General features: G+C 34.8%; 1 protein-coding gene across 2 annotated transcripts in view; it reads left to right on the forward strand.

The window, feature by feature from the left end:
• ARID2 (AT-rich interaction domain 2) overlaps window positions 1-18,718 on the forward strand; it is a 169,612-nt gene that overhangs the window by 148,308 nt on the left and 2,586 nt on the right. For both annotated transcript variants that reach the window (XM_059935721.1, XM_059935722.1), the window contains exons 17-20: window positions 6,774-6,912; window positions 7,005-7,090; window positions 9,917-10,040; window positions 10,130-10,221. In XM_059935721.1, the coding sequence (XP_059791704.1) occupies window positions 6,774-6,912; window positions 7,005-7,090; window positions 9,917-10,040; window positions 10,130-10,221 (441 nt within the window). The remainder of the gene's footprint in view (window positions 1-6,773; window positions 6,913-7,004; window positions 7,091-9,916; window positions 10,041-10,129; window positions 10,222-18,718) is intronic.

An 18,718-nucleotide genomic window follows, 5' to 3' on the forward strand; every position in this document is an offset into this window, starting at 1 on the left:
AATGTGAACTATTATTTTAGCCCATATTCAGATTTTAGTGGAGGGTTCACATTTTAAAAGCATATATAAACAAGATCCCTGAGAATATGTTGTCTGTTTTGCTGTGTAAAATATGTGACTACATCACAGAACAGTCGGTTAGTAGGAGTTGGTGCTAGAGGATCAAAGAACAAATACAGAAATCCTTTCCTCTGTTAGTTTTTAGTAATATTACTACTTTTATTAATATTTTATTATAATATTATTGATATTATTACTTATTAGGAGGAAAGGAGGCAGAGCCAAAGGCAGTTGGTTTTTGCTGTCCTCCTTTGGGAACCCCCTTCCTTGGTTGAGATATTTCCCATAAATTGTTACTGGGAGGCAGGACAATAGGCCAGATACTTGCTTCTTTCCTCATTGCCTTTGGTAGCTAAGCCAGTCAGTCAGTCGTTCCTATCTGTGGCTTTGAATCTGGACTGACTGGGGCAAAGAAGCTGAGAGTGGAGAATTCATTTCTGTAGCAACAGCAACATTTAATTTCCAAGAACACAAGTACTGATTTTGGGCTGTCCAGTTTGCACTTGTAATTTTTAGTCCTATGTTAAAGCAATAAACTAATTTCTTTTAATAGCTGTCCTTTTTTTTTTTTTTTCGGCCGTGCTGCGTGGCTCGTGGGATCTTAGTTCCCTGACCAGGAGTCGAGTCCGTGCACCCTGCAGTGGAAGCTCGGAGTCCTAACCACTGGAGCGCCAGGGAATTCCCAGTAGTTGTCTTTTTTTTATATTTTGAACTTTAACAACTGGATATAATAAAATTGGGTTTAGTCTCCCAGCAAAGTTGTTGGTTTGGGCTTCCCCCACCTCCAAGTTTTAGCAGCTTTTTACTAAATCTTTAAATACAAATAATGTGTACCTTTGATATTTCTTTTGCCGTAGAATATTATCTATGTAAAACAACTAGATGTCAAGGGTTGACGTAAAAGGTAATTGTTCTACAACTAATAATATAGCTTTTTTTAAAACCTAAAATATGTTTGCAGTGTAGATTTTTTGGTATATCATTTATGTGCATTTATTAACATTTAAATGTACACTTTGCTTTTAAGCTAAAATTTTCTTACAAAATATATATCCCATATGTTTTAAGTCAAATTAAATTGTTTTGCAGCAGGAGGGCTATTAAGAGGGATATGGAATACTTTTTGGTCATTAAAGAAAAATAGCCTGCTAAGAACTTGAGCAATTAAGAAAACTGTAAATGAAACGACCTGAACTGAAGTGCTATTTTCAGCCCTTTTAGTTATGTTTTAAAGACAAAGGAAACAATCTTAGCTTTATAGATAGAGATGTTTGCTTTTAAACTGTTCTTTTGCATATGGTGAATTATTAAAATATCATAACATTTAAAATGTATTATTAATATATTACCTCCTTGCATAGATTGCAGGCTTTTAAGTAATAAAATCTTAAAGTAGTAGAAAAAGTGTGCTTCATTTACTTCACTTATGTTTTCATGATGCCTAAGGAAGTGTTTGATGGTAGGAAAAGTGACAATAATAATCACAGTATGGATTACACCAATAAAGTAATGGTTTTTGGCTTTTAAAAGTTTTGGTAGAAAGTGATTTAACCTTCAGTGTTTGCTTAGGGGAGTTGGAATCAGGACACTTGCACCTAGTAGCCTTGTGTGAATAACTTGTTTAGTTTAACCAAACAGCTTTTAACTAGGATAAAAGAAAAAAGGAATTTGGCTGAAAGGGATTTCAGTGAAAGCATAAAAGCTAATCCTGAGCTTTAGCTGCAGTTATTTACGTAATGAGCAGGGGACTAGCCATTATAAATTGTACTGATGATGTAATTGAAAATAATATATATCTTTGAAAGATGGCCAATGACTGAGAAAAAAAGCATCAGATATAGTTACTATAATAAATGTATTAGGTATTAAATTTTGTATCACTTTGTCAAATATTGTAAATCTAGTTTCTGTCTTTTGTGAAAGTAACAGGATCAGAGAAAAAGTGTTGTTTCTATTGTTTTTAGTTGGAGTAGCATTTATATTGTTACACTTAAGTATAAGATTCAGTAGAAAGGAAAAGATAGAAGATGCAAAAGAATAGGTAGTTTATGAAGGAACACAATAGCATCCAGTGTATAAGTGAAGGAGTTAACTCTGGAAACAGTGACTACTTCTGGGTAATATCCAAGGGAAGGAAAGATGATTAATGACAGAAGATTTAATATATAGAAAAAGGAAGTTAAGGAAGCTCTAGTAGAGTAACTTAAGGTCCTTCAGTAATAACCTTTTTTTTTTTTCAGAGATATGAAAGTCCCTATACACTAATACAGGTGAAGATGAGCTCTAAAATAGTAAGATTGAGGTTCAGTGTTTAACAAAAGGTGAAAGTTTGGAGCAGTTTCTGTGGGGAATGTTTTTAGGAGCAGAAATTAATAAAATGAGTTGTGAGTAATAGTAAGAGTCACTTGATAATCGGGACCATAAACTTGGAGGTGGGCTAAATTTTATTGAGCAAAGCTTGACAGTTTTGGAGTTGTGGGAAAGAATCTCAGAGTAGATGATTAGTCGGATGGGCAAGGTTAAAAAAAAAGAGGTTACCAGTGCCACCACTACAATGACTACCACTAGTAATAACGATCGTGATGATAATTTATTGTTGGCATACTATTTGCCAAATAATTTTACACGTATCATCACATTTAAGCCCCCCAACCACCCTGGAAGCTAGATTAACAGTAAGTAAAATGAGTTTCAGAGAAAAGTTATTTGCCCATTTCCTCTGCCTGTGGTTGTGTGTCCCCAGAGTTGTGTGTGGGGAGGGGGGGAGGCACCCTTCAGATTGTACATGCCAGAAATTGTATATTTATTACAACAGTTTTTCAGCAGATGGCAGTAAAGAATCTTAAGGAAGGTATTCTTTAAATTTGTACAAAGGCACCATATAACCATACTGTGGCAGCAGTATATAAAATTGTATCAGTAACAGACCCAGTCTTAGACTCACAGACATAGAAAACAAACTTATGTTTACCAAAGGGGAAAGGGCATGGGGGAAGGATAAATATATGTATAACTGAATCACTTGCTGTACACCAGAAACTAACACAACATTGTACATCAACTATACTTCAATTAAAAAAACAAAACAGACTCAGTTTTGTTTAAAAAACACATATACACAGAGAAGACTTAAAGCATATATACCAAAATGTTAGCAGTCTGGATAATTGGATCACAGAGAATTTTTATTTTCATTTGGTCGCTCTTTTGAATTTTTCTGATCTCTTTAAATGAACATGTTGTTTGTTTTGGGGGACTTGGGGTAGGTTGTTGATGGAAAGGTAGTAGTCAGGAAGATTGTTTAGACACACTTGTAAACAGTAGTGACATCCCATTTCATGTCTTATTCTTCTCCATCTCAGAAAAATCCATAGTGTTCTGAAAACTCACTGTTTTGCATTGAAATTACATTTAAGCATTTTAAATCCAGATATTCCACTTAGGGGATTTGGAATCCCTAACTTCTCTCCACCCTCATATGATCACTGTAGCCAACTTCATCACTATTTTAGAACTTCACCTTGTACCATAGTCAGTCAGAGACAGGTTTGTATGACTCGAACAGTTAGATGAATAAAGAGAAAATACACTTAGGATGAGGGGAAACATAGTAGGTAAGAGGGAAATAATAGATTCTGTCTTGGGCAGGTAAAGTGAGCACTTAAAAATTCTTGTCTTAAAACCACACACACACAGAGTTGTGTATATTTAGTAATTTAAATTGATCTAAAGAAGTACTAACTTTGTCCTTTTTTCTTGTGACTGGTGAATTCATCAATTTTATGTATTGTAAATAAACTTGATTCATTTAATGTATTGCAAAATAGTTTAAAGATAGATACCATTTTGACTAGTGACAAGTAGTAGTACATTTGGATTTTGGTTTGTGTGTCTGTGTGTGTGTAAACAATTTTACTTTTCAATTAATAAATTAATAGTATTTAGGTAAAATCTTAAAAGTACAATAAGAACTGTTTTCTTGTGACAGCTAGTTGTACTCCAGTCATATATTTCATATTAATGAAATCGCATTATGAGTACTGAAAAGTAAAAGAAATTCCAAAACTAAAAATGTACTTACTGATTTTAGTTACACAGTAAACTTTTTAAAAAATCACATCCCCATGAGTTATTTATTTTATAACTAGAATTTTGTACCTTTTGACTTCCTTCACCTATTTCACATTCCGCCCTCCCGTCTCCTGCCTCTGGCAACCACCAGTCTCTTCTCTTTACCGATGAGCTTAGTAGGAGGGTTTGTCTTGTTTTGTTTTGTTTTTCTTTTTTTCAGCTTCCACATATTAAATGAGGTCATAGGGTATTTGTCTTTCTCTGTCTGACATATTTCACTTAGCACGATTCCCTTGAGGTCCATCCAAGTAGTCACAGATGGCAAGATTTTGTTCTTTTTTTATGGCTAATATTTCTGTGTGTGTGTGTGTGTGTGTGTGTGTGTATACCACATTTTCTTTCCATTCATCTGTCGATGGACACTTAGGTTGTTTCTGTATCTTGGCTATCGTAAATAATGCTGCAGTGAACATGGGGACGCACATTTCTTTTCAAGTTAGTGTCTTCATTTATTTGGATAAATTTCCAGAACAGGAATTGCTGGATCATATGGTAGTTCTATTTTTAATATTTTGAGAAACCTCTATATTGTTTTCCACAGTGGCCACACCAATTTGCATTCTCACCAAGAGTGCACAGGGGCAGGGGTTTTGTTTTCTCCATATCCTCACGAACACTTCTTATTTCTTGTGTTTTTGATAGTAGTCATCTTAACAGATGTGAGTTGATATCTCTTTGTGGTTTTGATTAGTGATGTTGAGCATTTTTTCATGTACCTGTATGTCTTCTTTGGAAAAATGTCTATTTAGAACCTCTACCCATTTTTTAATTTTGGGGTTTTTGCTGCTGAGTTGTATGAGTTCTTTATATATTTTGGATATTAACCCCTTATCAGATATATGATTTGTAAATGTTTTCTCCCATTCAGTACATTGTCTTTTCATTTTGTGGATCATTTCCTTTGCTTTGCAGAAGCTTTTTAGTTTGATGTGGTCCCACTTGTTTATTTTTGCTTATTTATTTTTGCTTATCGTTGGCTTTGTTTTTGGTATCAAATCTACAAAATCATTGCTGAAGCCTATGTCAAGGAGCTTACCACCTATGTTTTCTTCTAGGCGTTCTATGATTTCAGGCCTTACATTCCAGTCTTTAATCCATTCTGAGTTAATTTTTTTGTATGGTATAAGAGAACAGTCCAGTTTCATTCTTTTGCATGTGGCTATCCAGTGTTACCAACACTGCTTATTGAAGACAATGCCTTTTTTTCTATCATATATTTATCACAAATTAATTGACTATATATGGGTTTATTTCTGGGCTTTCTGTTCTGTTTCATTGATCTATGTGTGTTTTTATGCCAGTACCATACTGCTTTGATTACTATAGCTTTGTAATATAGTTTGAGATCACAGCACATGATGCCTCCAGCTTTTCATGTTTCTCAAGATTGCTTTGGCTTTTTGAGGTCTTTTGTGGTTCCATACAAATTTTAGGCTTGCTTGTTCTATTTCTATGAAATATGCCATTGGAATTTTGATAGGGATTGCATTGACTCTGTAGATTGCTTTGGGTAGTGTGGACACTTTAACACACTACACTAATATTAATTCTTTGAACCCATGATAGTTTTACAATAAACTGTTGGTAAGTATTTATATAGATGAATATAAATGGTATGAAATATGTCAGTTACAATGATTTTTGACCTTGTCTTTTATAATTCAGTATTTAATTCTTTTGATTAAAATTTATTTTAAAATGCCTATCATTTCCTGAAGGAATTTTAATTTGAAATATATATGTGCTCCACATCAAAAATTGGCTCAAATATAGATATGTTTATCTGACATCCATAAAAAATTAGATCCTGAGAGAGCTGCCATAAACTTCAAAGATATTGACTGTACAAATATTTGAGTTACTAATTAGTAATTGAAGTCTTTTAACGTATTCTTTGCTGTCTGGATTCCAGTATTCTTTCATTACCATGTATTCTAATTAACAAGGGAGTATAGTATCTGATTTTCTTCAGGTTTCTGTCCTTGGCCAGACACACTCAGGCATTTGTATTATTAATATTAAGCCTCAGGGTCTGGAGTGAGTAGGATGTGATGGTGGAGAAATGAGAGACATGACTTCTTAAACATGGATGGACATACAAAATGTGAATTCAACTAAAAAGTCAGAATCACCAAAATGTGTAGCATTTAGATTTTTAGATTGAATATGCTAGAGTTTATTATATGTAATATGAAATCTGATAAATGCTTGAGCAGCTTCTAAAAGTACAAGAGTATGGTATTTGTTTATAAGATAATGTTCTGTTGTGTTTTAAAATGAAATTTTATTTACTTTCAAGAGATTCTTAACTGACCTTCATTGAAGGTAGGGAATTGAGAATGAAACATTAAGCTTAAAACAAATTACCAGAAGTGTTCAGAACAATTGAGTATTTGGCTTTAAATATAAGCAGAAATTTAAAAAATATTCTTTGAAATGAAATGAACTTGAAATTTGTTTGCACTATTTTGCTTAATATTTCTATATATTGATCTGGAGCTTTTGTATTAGGAGAGCAGGTTTTCTATTTTAAAGAACATATCTAAGTGTTAGAAAACTTCTACTACTTTTATTTTTTGTAGGTGGTTTCAGACCCCCTCACAGGTTTTCTACCATGCAGCAACTGAACATGGAGGGAAGGACGTATATCCAGGGCAGTGTCTTTGGGAAGGTTGTGAGCCTTTTCAGCGACAGAGGTTTTCTTTCATTACCCACTTACAGGTACACTTTCTTAATTCTATTTGGTTTGTAACTCATTTGGTTGTGTTAAAGATCTTGATGCATGTGTTTTTTACTTCCTCTTTCTCAAAAAGGACAAACACTGTTCAAAGGATGCCCTGCTTGCAGGATTAAAACAAGACGAACCAGGACAAGCAGGAAGTCAGAAATCTTCTATCAAGTAAGGAATCTGAGTTTACTTCCTGTTGCACAAAAAAAAAAAGACAAATCAGGAAACGAGGCAAAACTTAGTAATAAAAGGCGATTTAGTGTATCGGGAGATGGGAAACCTGGGTTGTAGTCCAGCTCTACCATTAACCAGCTATGTGTGTGACCCTGTTCAAATTGTGTAAGTGCCCTAGGAATCACTTCTCATTTTGGCTGGACCACATGGTCTGTAAGTACCTTGTAGCTCTAATATTTTGATTCCACTATGTAGACAAGTCATTGGAAGTAATGACAGATGATATATGAGAAATGCTTTGTAAACTGGAAATAAATATATGATTCTTTGTCCTTGAGAGAGTAGTTGAACGTGTACTTGATAATGGCAAAGAGATTTATTCTTACAGCTACTCCTGAGGAGAGGCCAAGGTGGCATGTGAGGGTCCAGTATAAAATTGTATATGTCACATTTACTATATGGTTATTCATTTACCTATTATTTCATGAACACACACTTGTAGTCAAGTTCTGAGTTAGCTGTAGATTCCTGTAAGGTCCTTATTAGATTTACATAACATTTCCTGTTCTGTTTCTGAGGCCTTTAGTTGTACACTCTGTAACCTAAAAAATACAGTCAGCCCTCCATATCCTCAGGTTCGGCATCTGAGGATTCAACCAACCAGGGATCAAAAATACTTGGAAAGAAAAAATTTCAGGAAGTTCCAAAAAGCAAAACTTGAATTTGCCATGCACTGGCAACTATTTACATAGCATTTACATTGTATTAGGTATATAAGTAATCTAGAGATGATTTAAAGCACACAGGAAGATGTGTGTAGGTTATATGCAAATACAGTCGTCGCTCGGTGTCTGCCTGGGATTGGTTCCAGGATTTTGGTATCCACAGGGAATCCTGGACCCAATCCCCCATGGACACCAAGGGACAACTGTATTTTAAATTCTCATAATGTGAAAATAAATTAATTTGTCATCATTTATTGAGATACTGCTGTGTACTGGGCATTATGCCAGACATAGGGACTTCTAAGAACAAGATATAGTGTAACTTCACAGAGTTGAAATTCTAGACAGAGAACTGGAAGTATAGGAACACAGAAGCTGCTTACATACTTTATTCATTCCATTACTGTTTATTCTCTCCATTACTATTTATTCCACGTGCTAGGCACTAAGGTATAGCACGAGGTATACGTGACCAAGATGTTTTGCTGTTTTCAAGTCTGGAGATGCAATGAGAGGTATAGGTAATTCTTATTATATGGTGTAATAAGTCCTAAAATGAAGATATGCACAAGACACTGTGAGAGCCCACCTAAACCAATCTAGGAGACCCGGGAAGGCTTTCTGGTAGAAAGCACATCCAAACTGAGACCCAAAGAATGAGGAGTAAATAGCTGAGAGTTTCATAAGCCATAATCATGAGTTTGGATTTTACCCTAAAGGCAGTAGAAAGTCATTTTTCTGCCAAGTATCTTTTTCTGTAATTTTCACTGTACAGTTGACCCTTGAACAGCACAGATATGAACTGGGAGGATCTACTTATATGTGGATTTTTGTCACAGTAAATACTACGGTGCTGCACCATCTGTGGTTGGTTGAATCCACAAATGTGGAACTGTGGATATGGAGGACCAACTGTAAAGTTATATGCGGATTTTTGACTGCAGAGAGAGTGGGTACCCCTAACTCCCGTGTTGTTCAAGGGTGAACTGTATTTAATTTCTGTGTATTATGTAGCCTATAAGAGTATGTTGCAGTATGTTTGATTTTGCTCAAATTTGGAGGAACTTATATTTGGTATATCAGTTACAATCAATCAAAAATCTTTGTCACTTATACATAAAATCTAATAATAATTTTTATCTGTGTCCATATATAGATATCCTTACTTGCAGACATCTATATGTAGATATAGATAAAAAGTGGTTTACAATTTAAAGATTGCTTTTATGTTAACTTACTTAATATTCAGAATTAGTTTACTTATGTAAAAAGGTGCCAGAAATATCCCCACTTTACAGATGCAAAACCTGAAGCACAAAGGGGCAAACTGAACTTGAAAGTCATGCAGCTAGTTACGGTGTCAGAAATAGGATTTCCTCACTGTGAGCCAGTGCTCTCACCACTACTGCCCCACCAGAATACAACAGATACTGATACAATTTTTCTGCTTGGCGAAGGAAACCTAGAGTAGTTTGAAATCTGATTTTATATAAAATCTATCTCTGCAGTCCCTCCATTCTGTATCTTTCCTAAAGGACAGTAGAGCTATACTGAAAGAATTGATTGAAGTTAGTAAATAATGACGAAAAATTATGTAACATAGTAATAGTTTGAAGTGTAGTAGTTGGCATAATTTTGTATTATTATCATATTAGGTTATCTTTTCCTGGGTGACCTATACATATACCAGTACATTCTCAGGTAATATTATTTTACTCCTAGGTACAGTTTAGCAAATATAATTGCAGCTCAAATTGTGGACTAGTCTTTGTTAACATCTTTACATTGCATTCAAAGATGTGAACTTCACAACTTTAAATACTATGTTGTATTTATGTATGGGCTGTACCAGAACATCTGTTGTTTGCTTTAAAGTTGATAGATTGGAAAATAAAAGACTTGAAACTTCTTGATACCAAGAGCCCTTATGCCTAGGCTGACGCAAGAGTAAATATTACTGCTGGGCCACGGGAGCTTTTACTCACCCTGTATCCAGAGATTCATAGTAACCACCTTAGGGGTTGGCAGGTTGGTCATTTGTTATCAGTCTGTCTGCAGCATCATGTTAACAATCTCTTTCTCTCTCTGGTCAATTTAGGCAGCCAGCTGTAGGGGGCACAAGCTCAACTCCTAGAGCACAGAAGGCCATTGTGAATCATCCCAGTGCTGCCCTTATGGCTCTTAGGAGAGGATCAAGAAACCTTGTCTTTCGAGATTTTACAGTGAGTAAGCCTTGAAAGCCTTATCTGTAAAGGTGTGCACACTGTGTGATTTAGATCTTTATTCTTTTTCTTTTCTTCTCCTTTTTAAGGATGAAAAAGAGGGACCAATAACTAAACACATCCGACTAACAGCTGCCTTAATATTAAAAAATATTGGTAAATATTCAGAATGTGGTCGCAGGTGAGTAATCTGTTTTCTGTAGCCAGAGTGAATCTAGATTATTTTACTTTTACCTATAAGTTAATAAGGTTAGATGTCTGCATTTTATTCACTGCTTTTCTCATCAATTTTTGGATATGTCCGAAAGCTTATGTCAAGCTCAGGCCATCATGGATTCTTAAAAGACAAAAAAGTAGAAGTTGAAACAACCAAAAGGTTTTCTTTTAACTTGTTTCATCAGGTTAAATTTCTTGCTGGTCATAGAATTTAAGTTTATTTTATTTATTTATATTCATTTATTTATTTTGGCTGCATTGGTTCTTCATTGCTGCATGTGGGCATTCTCTAGTTGTGGCGAGCAGGGGCTATTCTTTGTTGCGTTGCATGGGCTTCTCACTGCAGTGGCTTCTCTTGTTGCGGAGCACAGGCTCTAGGCGCACGGGCTTCAGTAGTTGTGACACACGGGCTCAGTAGTTGTGGCTTAGTTGCTCCGTGGCATGTGGGATCTTCCTGGACCAGGACTCGAACCCATGTCCCCTGCATTGGCAGGCGGATTCTTAACCTCTGCGCCACCAGGGAAGCCCTGATCATAGAATTTAGAGCAAAATGTAGATCTACAGGAGAAAACTTAGGAGTTTACTGGGAGGAAAAATGAATTGCTCACTTGAATCATGTGGAATTAGAATGGAATTCAGTTTGATAATTACCGTTTTAATGAAACCATCAAAGCCATACGTGTGCTAAGATTCACTATAATACTCTGAAGTTTTAAAAGTTACTTTTTAGGGGACTTAAGAGAAAACTTAGAATTTTGTAGATCTATAGCAACTGGAAACAGTAACTCTAACCCTAGAGAGAGCAAATGTGGATTTGCCTCCCTTGTCTTCCTTGAAGCTTGAAACTAGTATTCTAGTATTATTCCTCCTCCATCTTCAGCTGACCCAACTCAGGCTCCTTCATTGGGAAGTTGTCCTCTGATGCATCTTGCCTTCCAGACAGTGATTTTCTCTCCTAGTCTCTCTCCTCTCACATACTATTAATCGAATCTACCTTGGTTCTCCTCCCCCCATTTTACCTTGTGTTAGGTCTTTAATGATATTTCTTGCAGTAACCTTCCAACTGGACTTTCCAAACATAAAAACAGTGCCATCAATAACAACAAAAAAAAAGCAGTTAATTTAACTATATCAAACTTTAAAGCTTCTGTAAATTAATGATGAATAAAACTTAAAACTAAAGTTTTTAAAAAGTATTTTTAATGACAAAAGTTACTATATTTAGTGTATCAAGTATTCCCACAGAGGAATAAGAAAAATTCTTAACACTCAAATGAAAAATAAGCATAGTTTTTCAGGAAAAAAAAAGAAATATGAAGGTTTCGTCATTAGCATCTCCCAGCTTCATTCATAACATGAGTTCTTCCTTCCTTTCTCACTGTATTTCCCTCCCCAACCCTCCTTTTGCTACATTTCAATTTTAGCCAAACTAAACCACATGCAGATTCCAACCATGCAAGACGTCTTTCGTGTTGCACTTTTGTACATTTGTTCCAGTGCTATAACTGTCCTCCCTGTGTTGTGGCCCATTTAGTATCTGCAAGCCCTCCCTGATTCAGCTCAGACGTTGGCTTCTGTGTGCTGCCTTTCCTATGCTGTGTTCCCCTTCCTCATTGAGTTTGTTCTTCTCTGTTTTTATAACATGTCTGTCTTATAACATTTCATCTTACTGTTTTGTAAGTAGTTTTTTATGTGGCTTTTTTCCACTACTGACCTAAATACAGATTTTCTCTGATTAATCTTTGTAGCCCAATTGCCCAATACATCAGAGATAATCCCTACTTCCTATTCATCCTTCAAGACTCAACCCAGGTTACCTCTTCCTTTCCTGACATCTCCCTCACTACCTACCCTTGACCTAAGGTGCCCCCCACACATTGCATTGTTACCACCTTACATGATGAGATCTGTGAAAGCAGGGGTTGAATATTTATTTTTGTTTTTGTGTCCTCAGTGCCTAGCATAGTGTTGGGAATATAATAGTGATTCAATAAATATTTGATTGATAGACAGATGGAAGGGAAGAAGGTCTCAAAAATTCATTTTTTCCTAGAGTTCTGATCTGGAATTTGTGTAGACAGTTGGAATTCTAAAAGTAATTTTATAACTTTTTCCTCACATTCAAATTGTACATTCTTAGGCTTACAGCAAAGCCACTTTGGCTACATCTAATATAATTATTGAACCAAAAGTTTTCATCTTACAGTTTGTGTTTTGTTGTTGATTTTGTTATTTTATTTAACTCTAAACCTTCTAGATGTCTTTTGGCATCTTCAGGTGCTATGATCTTAGAAAAGCAGAAGCAAAAGAATTAAAACAATCCATTAAATTCTTCCCATTCACCCTCCCAGTCTGGGTTGAAATCCCCATGTAGAACCTCTATTGAATATCTCCAGTAATGAGGAGTTTTGCTAGAGCAGGAGTACTGACAGAATCTGGCAAAGCATATGTGAAGAAAAAAGTATAGGAAATCAGATACTGCAAAAGATAATTCTTTGTTGATATATTTCCTTGTCTCTGGTGGAGTAAGTTACCAGGTGTGATTTTTTTTTTTTTTTTTAAACTAAAGCAAATTCTATTTGCAATAAGAAAATTACAGGTCAACAGGAAGATATATGGAAATTTACTTTCATTCTTACAGTACAGTATACTGAAGAGTATGAAGTGTCAGCATTTTTTAAAATTTTAAGTTCAGAGTCTGATTGAATAATGTAAACTTTTTAAATGCAGTTTATCTCCTTTATGATTAAACTTGAGCTTTGGAGAATTGCAATATATTTCTCCTCTTTTTGATGTATACCTTTTGTCTGTGTAATACATGGGTCTTATTTAAAAATCAAATGATACTTTCACTGATAATGAACAATCTGAAAAAGAAACAAACAATTCTATTTACAATAAATCAAAAGAATAAAATACTTAACCAAGGAGGTGGAAGACTTGTACATTGAGAACTATAAAACATTGCTGAAAGAAATTAAAGAAGACGTAAATAAATGGAAAGACATCCTTTGTTCATGGATTGGAAGACTTAATATAGTTTAGATGTCAATACCACCCAAAGCAATCTACAGATTCAATGCAACCCCTATCAAAATTTCAGTGACAGTTTTGCAGAAATAGAAAAATTTGTTCTAAAATTCATATGGAATCTCAAGGAACCTTGAATAGCAAAACTATCTGGAAAAGGGGGAACAAAGTTAGAGGACTCACACTTTCTGATTTCAAATTTCACTGCAAAGCTATAGTAATCAAAACAGTGTACTGTCTTTAGTGACATAAAGACAGACATATTAACCAAGGAAACAGAATGGAGAGCCCAGACATATGTGGTCCTTGCATATGTGGTCAAATGATTTTCAATAAGGATGCCAATTCTCTATTCAATGAGGAAAACTGGAATGAGGAGTTGGGAAAACTGGAAATTAACATGCAAAAGAATGAAGTTGAACCCTTACCTAACACCATATGCAAAAATTAACCCAAAATGCATCAAAGACCTAAAAGTAAGAGCTAAAACTATAAAGCTCTTAGAAAAAGCTTCATGACATTGGATTTGAGAGTGATTTCTTGGATATGACACCAAAGGCACAGGCAACAAAAGAAAACATAAACAAATTGAATTTCATCAAAATTAGAAACTTGTGCATCAGAGGACACTATCAACAGAATAAAAAGACAATCAACAGAATAGGAGAAAAGAATTATGAATCAAATATCTGATACCGGGGTTAATATTCAGACTATATAAAGAACTCCTAAAACTCAACAACAGAAAGCAAACAAACCAAATCAAAAATGGGCAGAGGACTTGAATAGAAATATCTCCAAAGAAGATAAATAAATGGCCAATAAGCATATGAAAAGATGTTCAACATTACTAATCATTAGGAAAATGCAAATCAAAACCACAATGAGGTACTACTTCATACCCATTAGAATGGCTATTATTAAAAACAAACAAACAAAAAATCGAAAACAATTAAGTGTTGGCAAGGATGTGGAAAAATTGGAACCCTTGTGTGTTGCTGATGGAAATATAAAATGGCACAGCCACTGTGGAAAAGAGTGTGGCCATTCCTCAAAAAATTAAACATTTCATTCAGCAGTTCCACTTTTGGGTATATACACAAAGGAATTTAAAGCAGGGAGTTGAACAGATATTTATGCACCATTTTCATGGCAGCATTATTCACAGTAGCCAAAAGGTAGAAGCATCCCACGGGTCCATCAACAGAGGAATGGATAACTAAAATGTGTGTGTATATATACAATGGAATATTACTCAGCCTTAAAAAAGAATGAAATTCTGATACATTCTACAACACGGATAAACCTTGAAGACATTGTGTTAAGTGAAATAAGCCAGGCACAAAATGACAAATATTGTATGATTCCACTTAAATGAGGTACCTAGAAAGTAGAACAGTGGAACAGCCCCCAGCAGGGGGTTGGGGGAGTGAGGCAGTGGAGTGTTCTTGTTAGTCGTGGGAAGATGAAAAAGTTCTGGAGATGGATGGTGGTGATGGTTGCACAACAGTGCCAATGTACTTAATGCCCCTGAACTGAACACTTAAAAATGGTTAAAGTAGTAAATTTTGTATTATGTATATTTTACCACAATTTAAAACTAAAAACAACAACAACAAAGGAGGGATTTGGGGAAGATGCAGAGTGGCTACTAATGAGTATTTGGTTTCTTTTTGGGATGATGAAAATATTCTAAAATTGATTGTGGTGATAGTTGCACAATTCTGTTAATATACTAAATACCACTGAATTATACACTTTAAACAGGTGAATTGTGTGGTATATGAATTACATATCAATAAAGCTGTTATAAAATTTTTTTTAATTAAATGGTAAAGCTTATAACAAACTATATAGTCCCCTACTTCACCCTTCCTACCCACATCCAAGGGAGAGCTTTCAACAAGTTGAGCTAATTTTTCTGGTATTTGCCTCCATGTTTCTAAATAACATGTTTATGTTACTATTTCTTAATTTACCTATTTTACACTTTACCTGTTGACTCTCTTTCTGTTGAACACTGTTAAAACCTCTCTTCCTTACGCTTTTCATTTCCTCATAATATTGTTACATCTTAAATCAGATGTTGTTGTATTGTTTGATGCTGAGCCACGTGCTACTGTTTTACATTTCTTTTTCTCTCTTTGTTTTTGGGGGGTTAATGATTGTCTTGCTTCTTGATTAGCTTTTAATGGGCCTAATGCTGATTTTCCCATATATTTCAATCAGTATCTTTCAAGCCTATGTATAAGCTATCTAAAAACTTAAACACAGTTGTTAAACCTCTATCAGTTCTACATTTTTTTCCCCTTGGAAACTGGCTTTGGTAGTCTAGACAGCTTGCTTTGTAGGCCTGGTACACAGCTGTCCGTGGGAATTCCTTCTATGTTGAAACCTTTTTCTTGAATCCTACTTACTTCTTTTACTTGAGTTCCTCCCTCATTGTAGTAAGGTATGTCCTCCAATAATTTCAAGACCCTACCTGTCTGAAAATGTTTTTAGTCTACCCTTAGTCTTGATAGTTTGGTTAGATATAGAATTCTAGATTGAAAAATCACTTTCCTTTAAAAATCTGAGGACATTGCTCTAATGTCTTCTAGCATGCAGCTTTGCTGTTGAGAAGTCCAGTGACATTCTGATTCCCATTCCTTTGTATGAGATCTATTCCCCCACCACCCTCCAGAAGTTCTTAGGGTCTTTTTTTTCCAATTTCTGTTATTCTGAAATTTCATGAATGCTGTGTCTTGGTGTGGGTGTTTTTTGTTGTTGCTGTCATTGAAGTGGGCATTTCATTTCAGTGGATCCTTTCAATCAAGAGATTCATGTCCTTCAGTAATGGGAAACTTTCTCAAATGTTTCTTTTTATAATTCCCTGCTATCCATTGTCTGTTCCCATTTCTAGAACTTCTGTTTTTTTGGATGCTGGACCTTTGTAGAGTGATCCTCTAACTTTCTTTTCTTTCTTAGCTTTCATTTTTGTCTGTTTAATCTGTTTTCTAGAAATTTCCTTGACTTTATTATCAAATCTACTGCATTTTTACTTCACCTGCCATGCTTTAAATTCTAAGAGCTCTATTTAAGTTGTCAGTTGTTGCTATTTTTATAACATCCTCTTCATAGGATGAATACAGTGCTTGTTCATCTCTCTCTCAGGATATTAATGCCAGTAGTCTTGAAGTTTCTTCTGCTCCTAGTATGGTTGCTGTGTACTCGAAATTCCTTGAAATGTCTGAGGATTTGGGGCTTCATGTTATATTTTAAGAATGAAATACCTGCTAGCTAGTTGGAAGCTCTGGGTGCGTGACCCCCACGTGTCACTAGTGATTGCCATTTTAGGGTGACCCCCGATGAACCAGTTTGTTTCCTAGAAGCCCCTCAAACGTCAGTCTTCGTAGAGATTGTTTCTCCAGGGAAGAATCTTTGATTTCCTTGCCTTTAGAAGTGGGCAACTTGAAGGAGAGTCCGTGAGGGCCTGCATTGTGGAAACAGAATTGGGGGTGGAGTGGGCAGGAGGATCTCACTTTCCTTCACACTGTCTGTGTCTCTGTAAGTCCTAACCCTTTCTGGTTTAGTTTCTCCAGAAAATGAATTTCTTTTATTCATTTTGGGAGGGAAAGGAGATAAACTTGTATCAAACTGTGCTATTTTCCTAAAAGCTGACTTGTGTCTTAAATTGTTTTCACTAATGCTACTTACAAATTATTTCTTATCTATTAAGTACATTAAAGTGACACAATGTTTATCCTTTGTTAAACATATCAAAAAGATAAAGGAACTTTTGAAATTTGAAATTGAAAGAATATCATTTTATACAACAAAAAAGGCATATTTCATTTTTTATCTAGTGAGAGCTTATTTAATTCTTTAAAACCTCCCAAAATAAAAGATATTAATTTATATCAAAAACGAAATTGTTACTTTAAAATCATCCTAGTGATTTAAATGTAGTCTTTCTAGTTTTATCCATGTGACATAAAAATAAAAGAAAGAATACTTTTTAACATGTGACTGTTCATCAGTTTGGAAAATATGATTTTACTTGTTAAGCTTTCGAAAGTAAAGGCTTTTTGCTTTGTCAAAATGTTCATTGATTATAGAGGGGAAATAATTTGATTCCACTTAGTAGGTTATTTTTAAATCAAGTATTTTATGGCTATTTTCTCTTTTCCAGAAAAAAAATTGTAGACATTTTATAGTTCATTTAAAAATTTGTTAAATAAACTTTTGAAGTAAATCATGCCTAAAGAAAAGTAAAAAACAACAGAAGTGTGAAGCTCAATGAACTATCACAAAGTGAACCACCCACATAACCAACCATCCAAGTTACGAAATTGATCAACACCAGTACCACGGAGTCCCTCCGAGTGACCCTGGTCTTTACCCCGTCCTTGTCTGTGGGACCATTGTCCTGATCTGTAACACCATAGATTAACTTCACTTGATTTTGAACTTTATATAAGTAAAATCATATAGTGTATTTTTTTCTTGTGCTAGCTTTTTTTTTCTCAGCATTGTTTGTGAAATTCATTCACGTTGCATGCAGTAGTACTGTGTATATATAGCAGTATAGAATTCTGTTGTATGAATATACTCAAATTTATTTTTTCCATTCTATTTTTGATGGACATATGGGTTGTTTCCAGTTTGGGACTATTAAGAATAATGCTGCTATGAACATTCTATGAACATTTTTTGGCCGTATATGTACATATTTCTGTTGAGCTTTTATGAAGGATTGGTGATTCATTGGTGCTTTATTTTAGTACATAATGCCAAACAATTCCAAAGTGGTTTTATCAATTTACACTCCCTCCAGCAATGTTATGAGAGAGTCTCAGTTGCTCCACATACTTGCCAACATTTGCTATTGTAATTTTAATATTTAATTTTAGTCATTCTTTTGGGTGTGTGGAGTATGTACATATGGAAATTACAAAAGCAAATACCGTAATAGCCAAAAAATGTATGAAAAGATGCCCAGCTTATTAGACATCAATCTCAATTTTTTTTTTTCTTTTTTTCCAATCTCAATTTTTTTTTAAAGTTTTACATCTTTGTTTTGTTTCACTTTGTTTTGCTATGGTAAAGATGACTACAGTCCCCACATGTTAAATTTTGGCTTTGTATTTCTTTGTTCCTATAAATTGTTTCCTTACATTGTTTTTCATTCAAAATTTAGAAGTCTTCATCTCCTTCCTCTTCTGCTAGTTCCTTTTACTCAGGGTTATTTAAATGAAGGCACTGAATCTCATGGGTCCTTAGGTAATCTCATGCTCGTTGATTTGTTTCCTAACATTTAATGTGAAAAATTTCACACATAAGGCAAACTTGAAATAATTTTGCAGTGAACACTCTTATACCAGTCACCTAGCTTTCACCATTGACATTTTACTGTATGTACTTTCTTTATCACATATCTACCCATCCTTCCA

The sequence above is a fragment of the Balaenoptera ricei genome, chromosome 10 (genome assembly GCF_028023285.1).
Source record: "Balaenoptera ricei isolate mBalRic1 chromosome 10, mBalRic1.hap2, whole genome shotgun sequence".
Taxonomy (NCBI): Eukaryota; Metazoa; Chordata; class Mammalia; order Artiodactyla; family Balaenopteridae; genus Balaenoptera; species Balaenoptera ricei.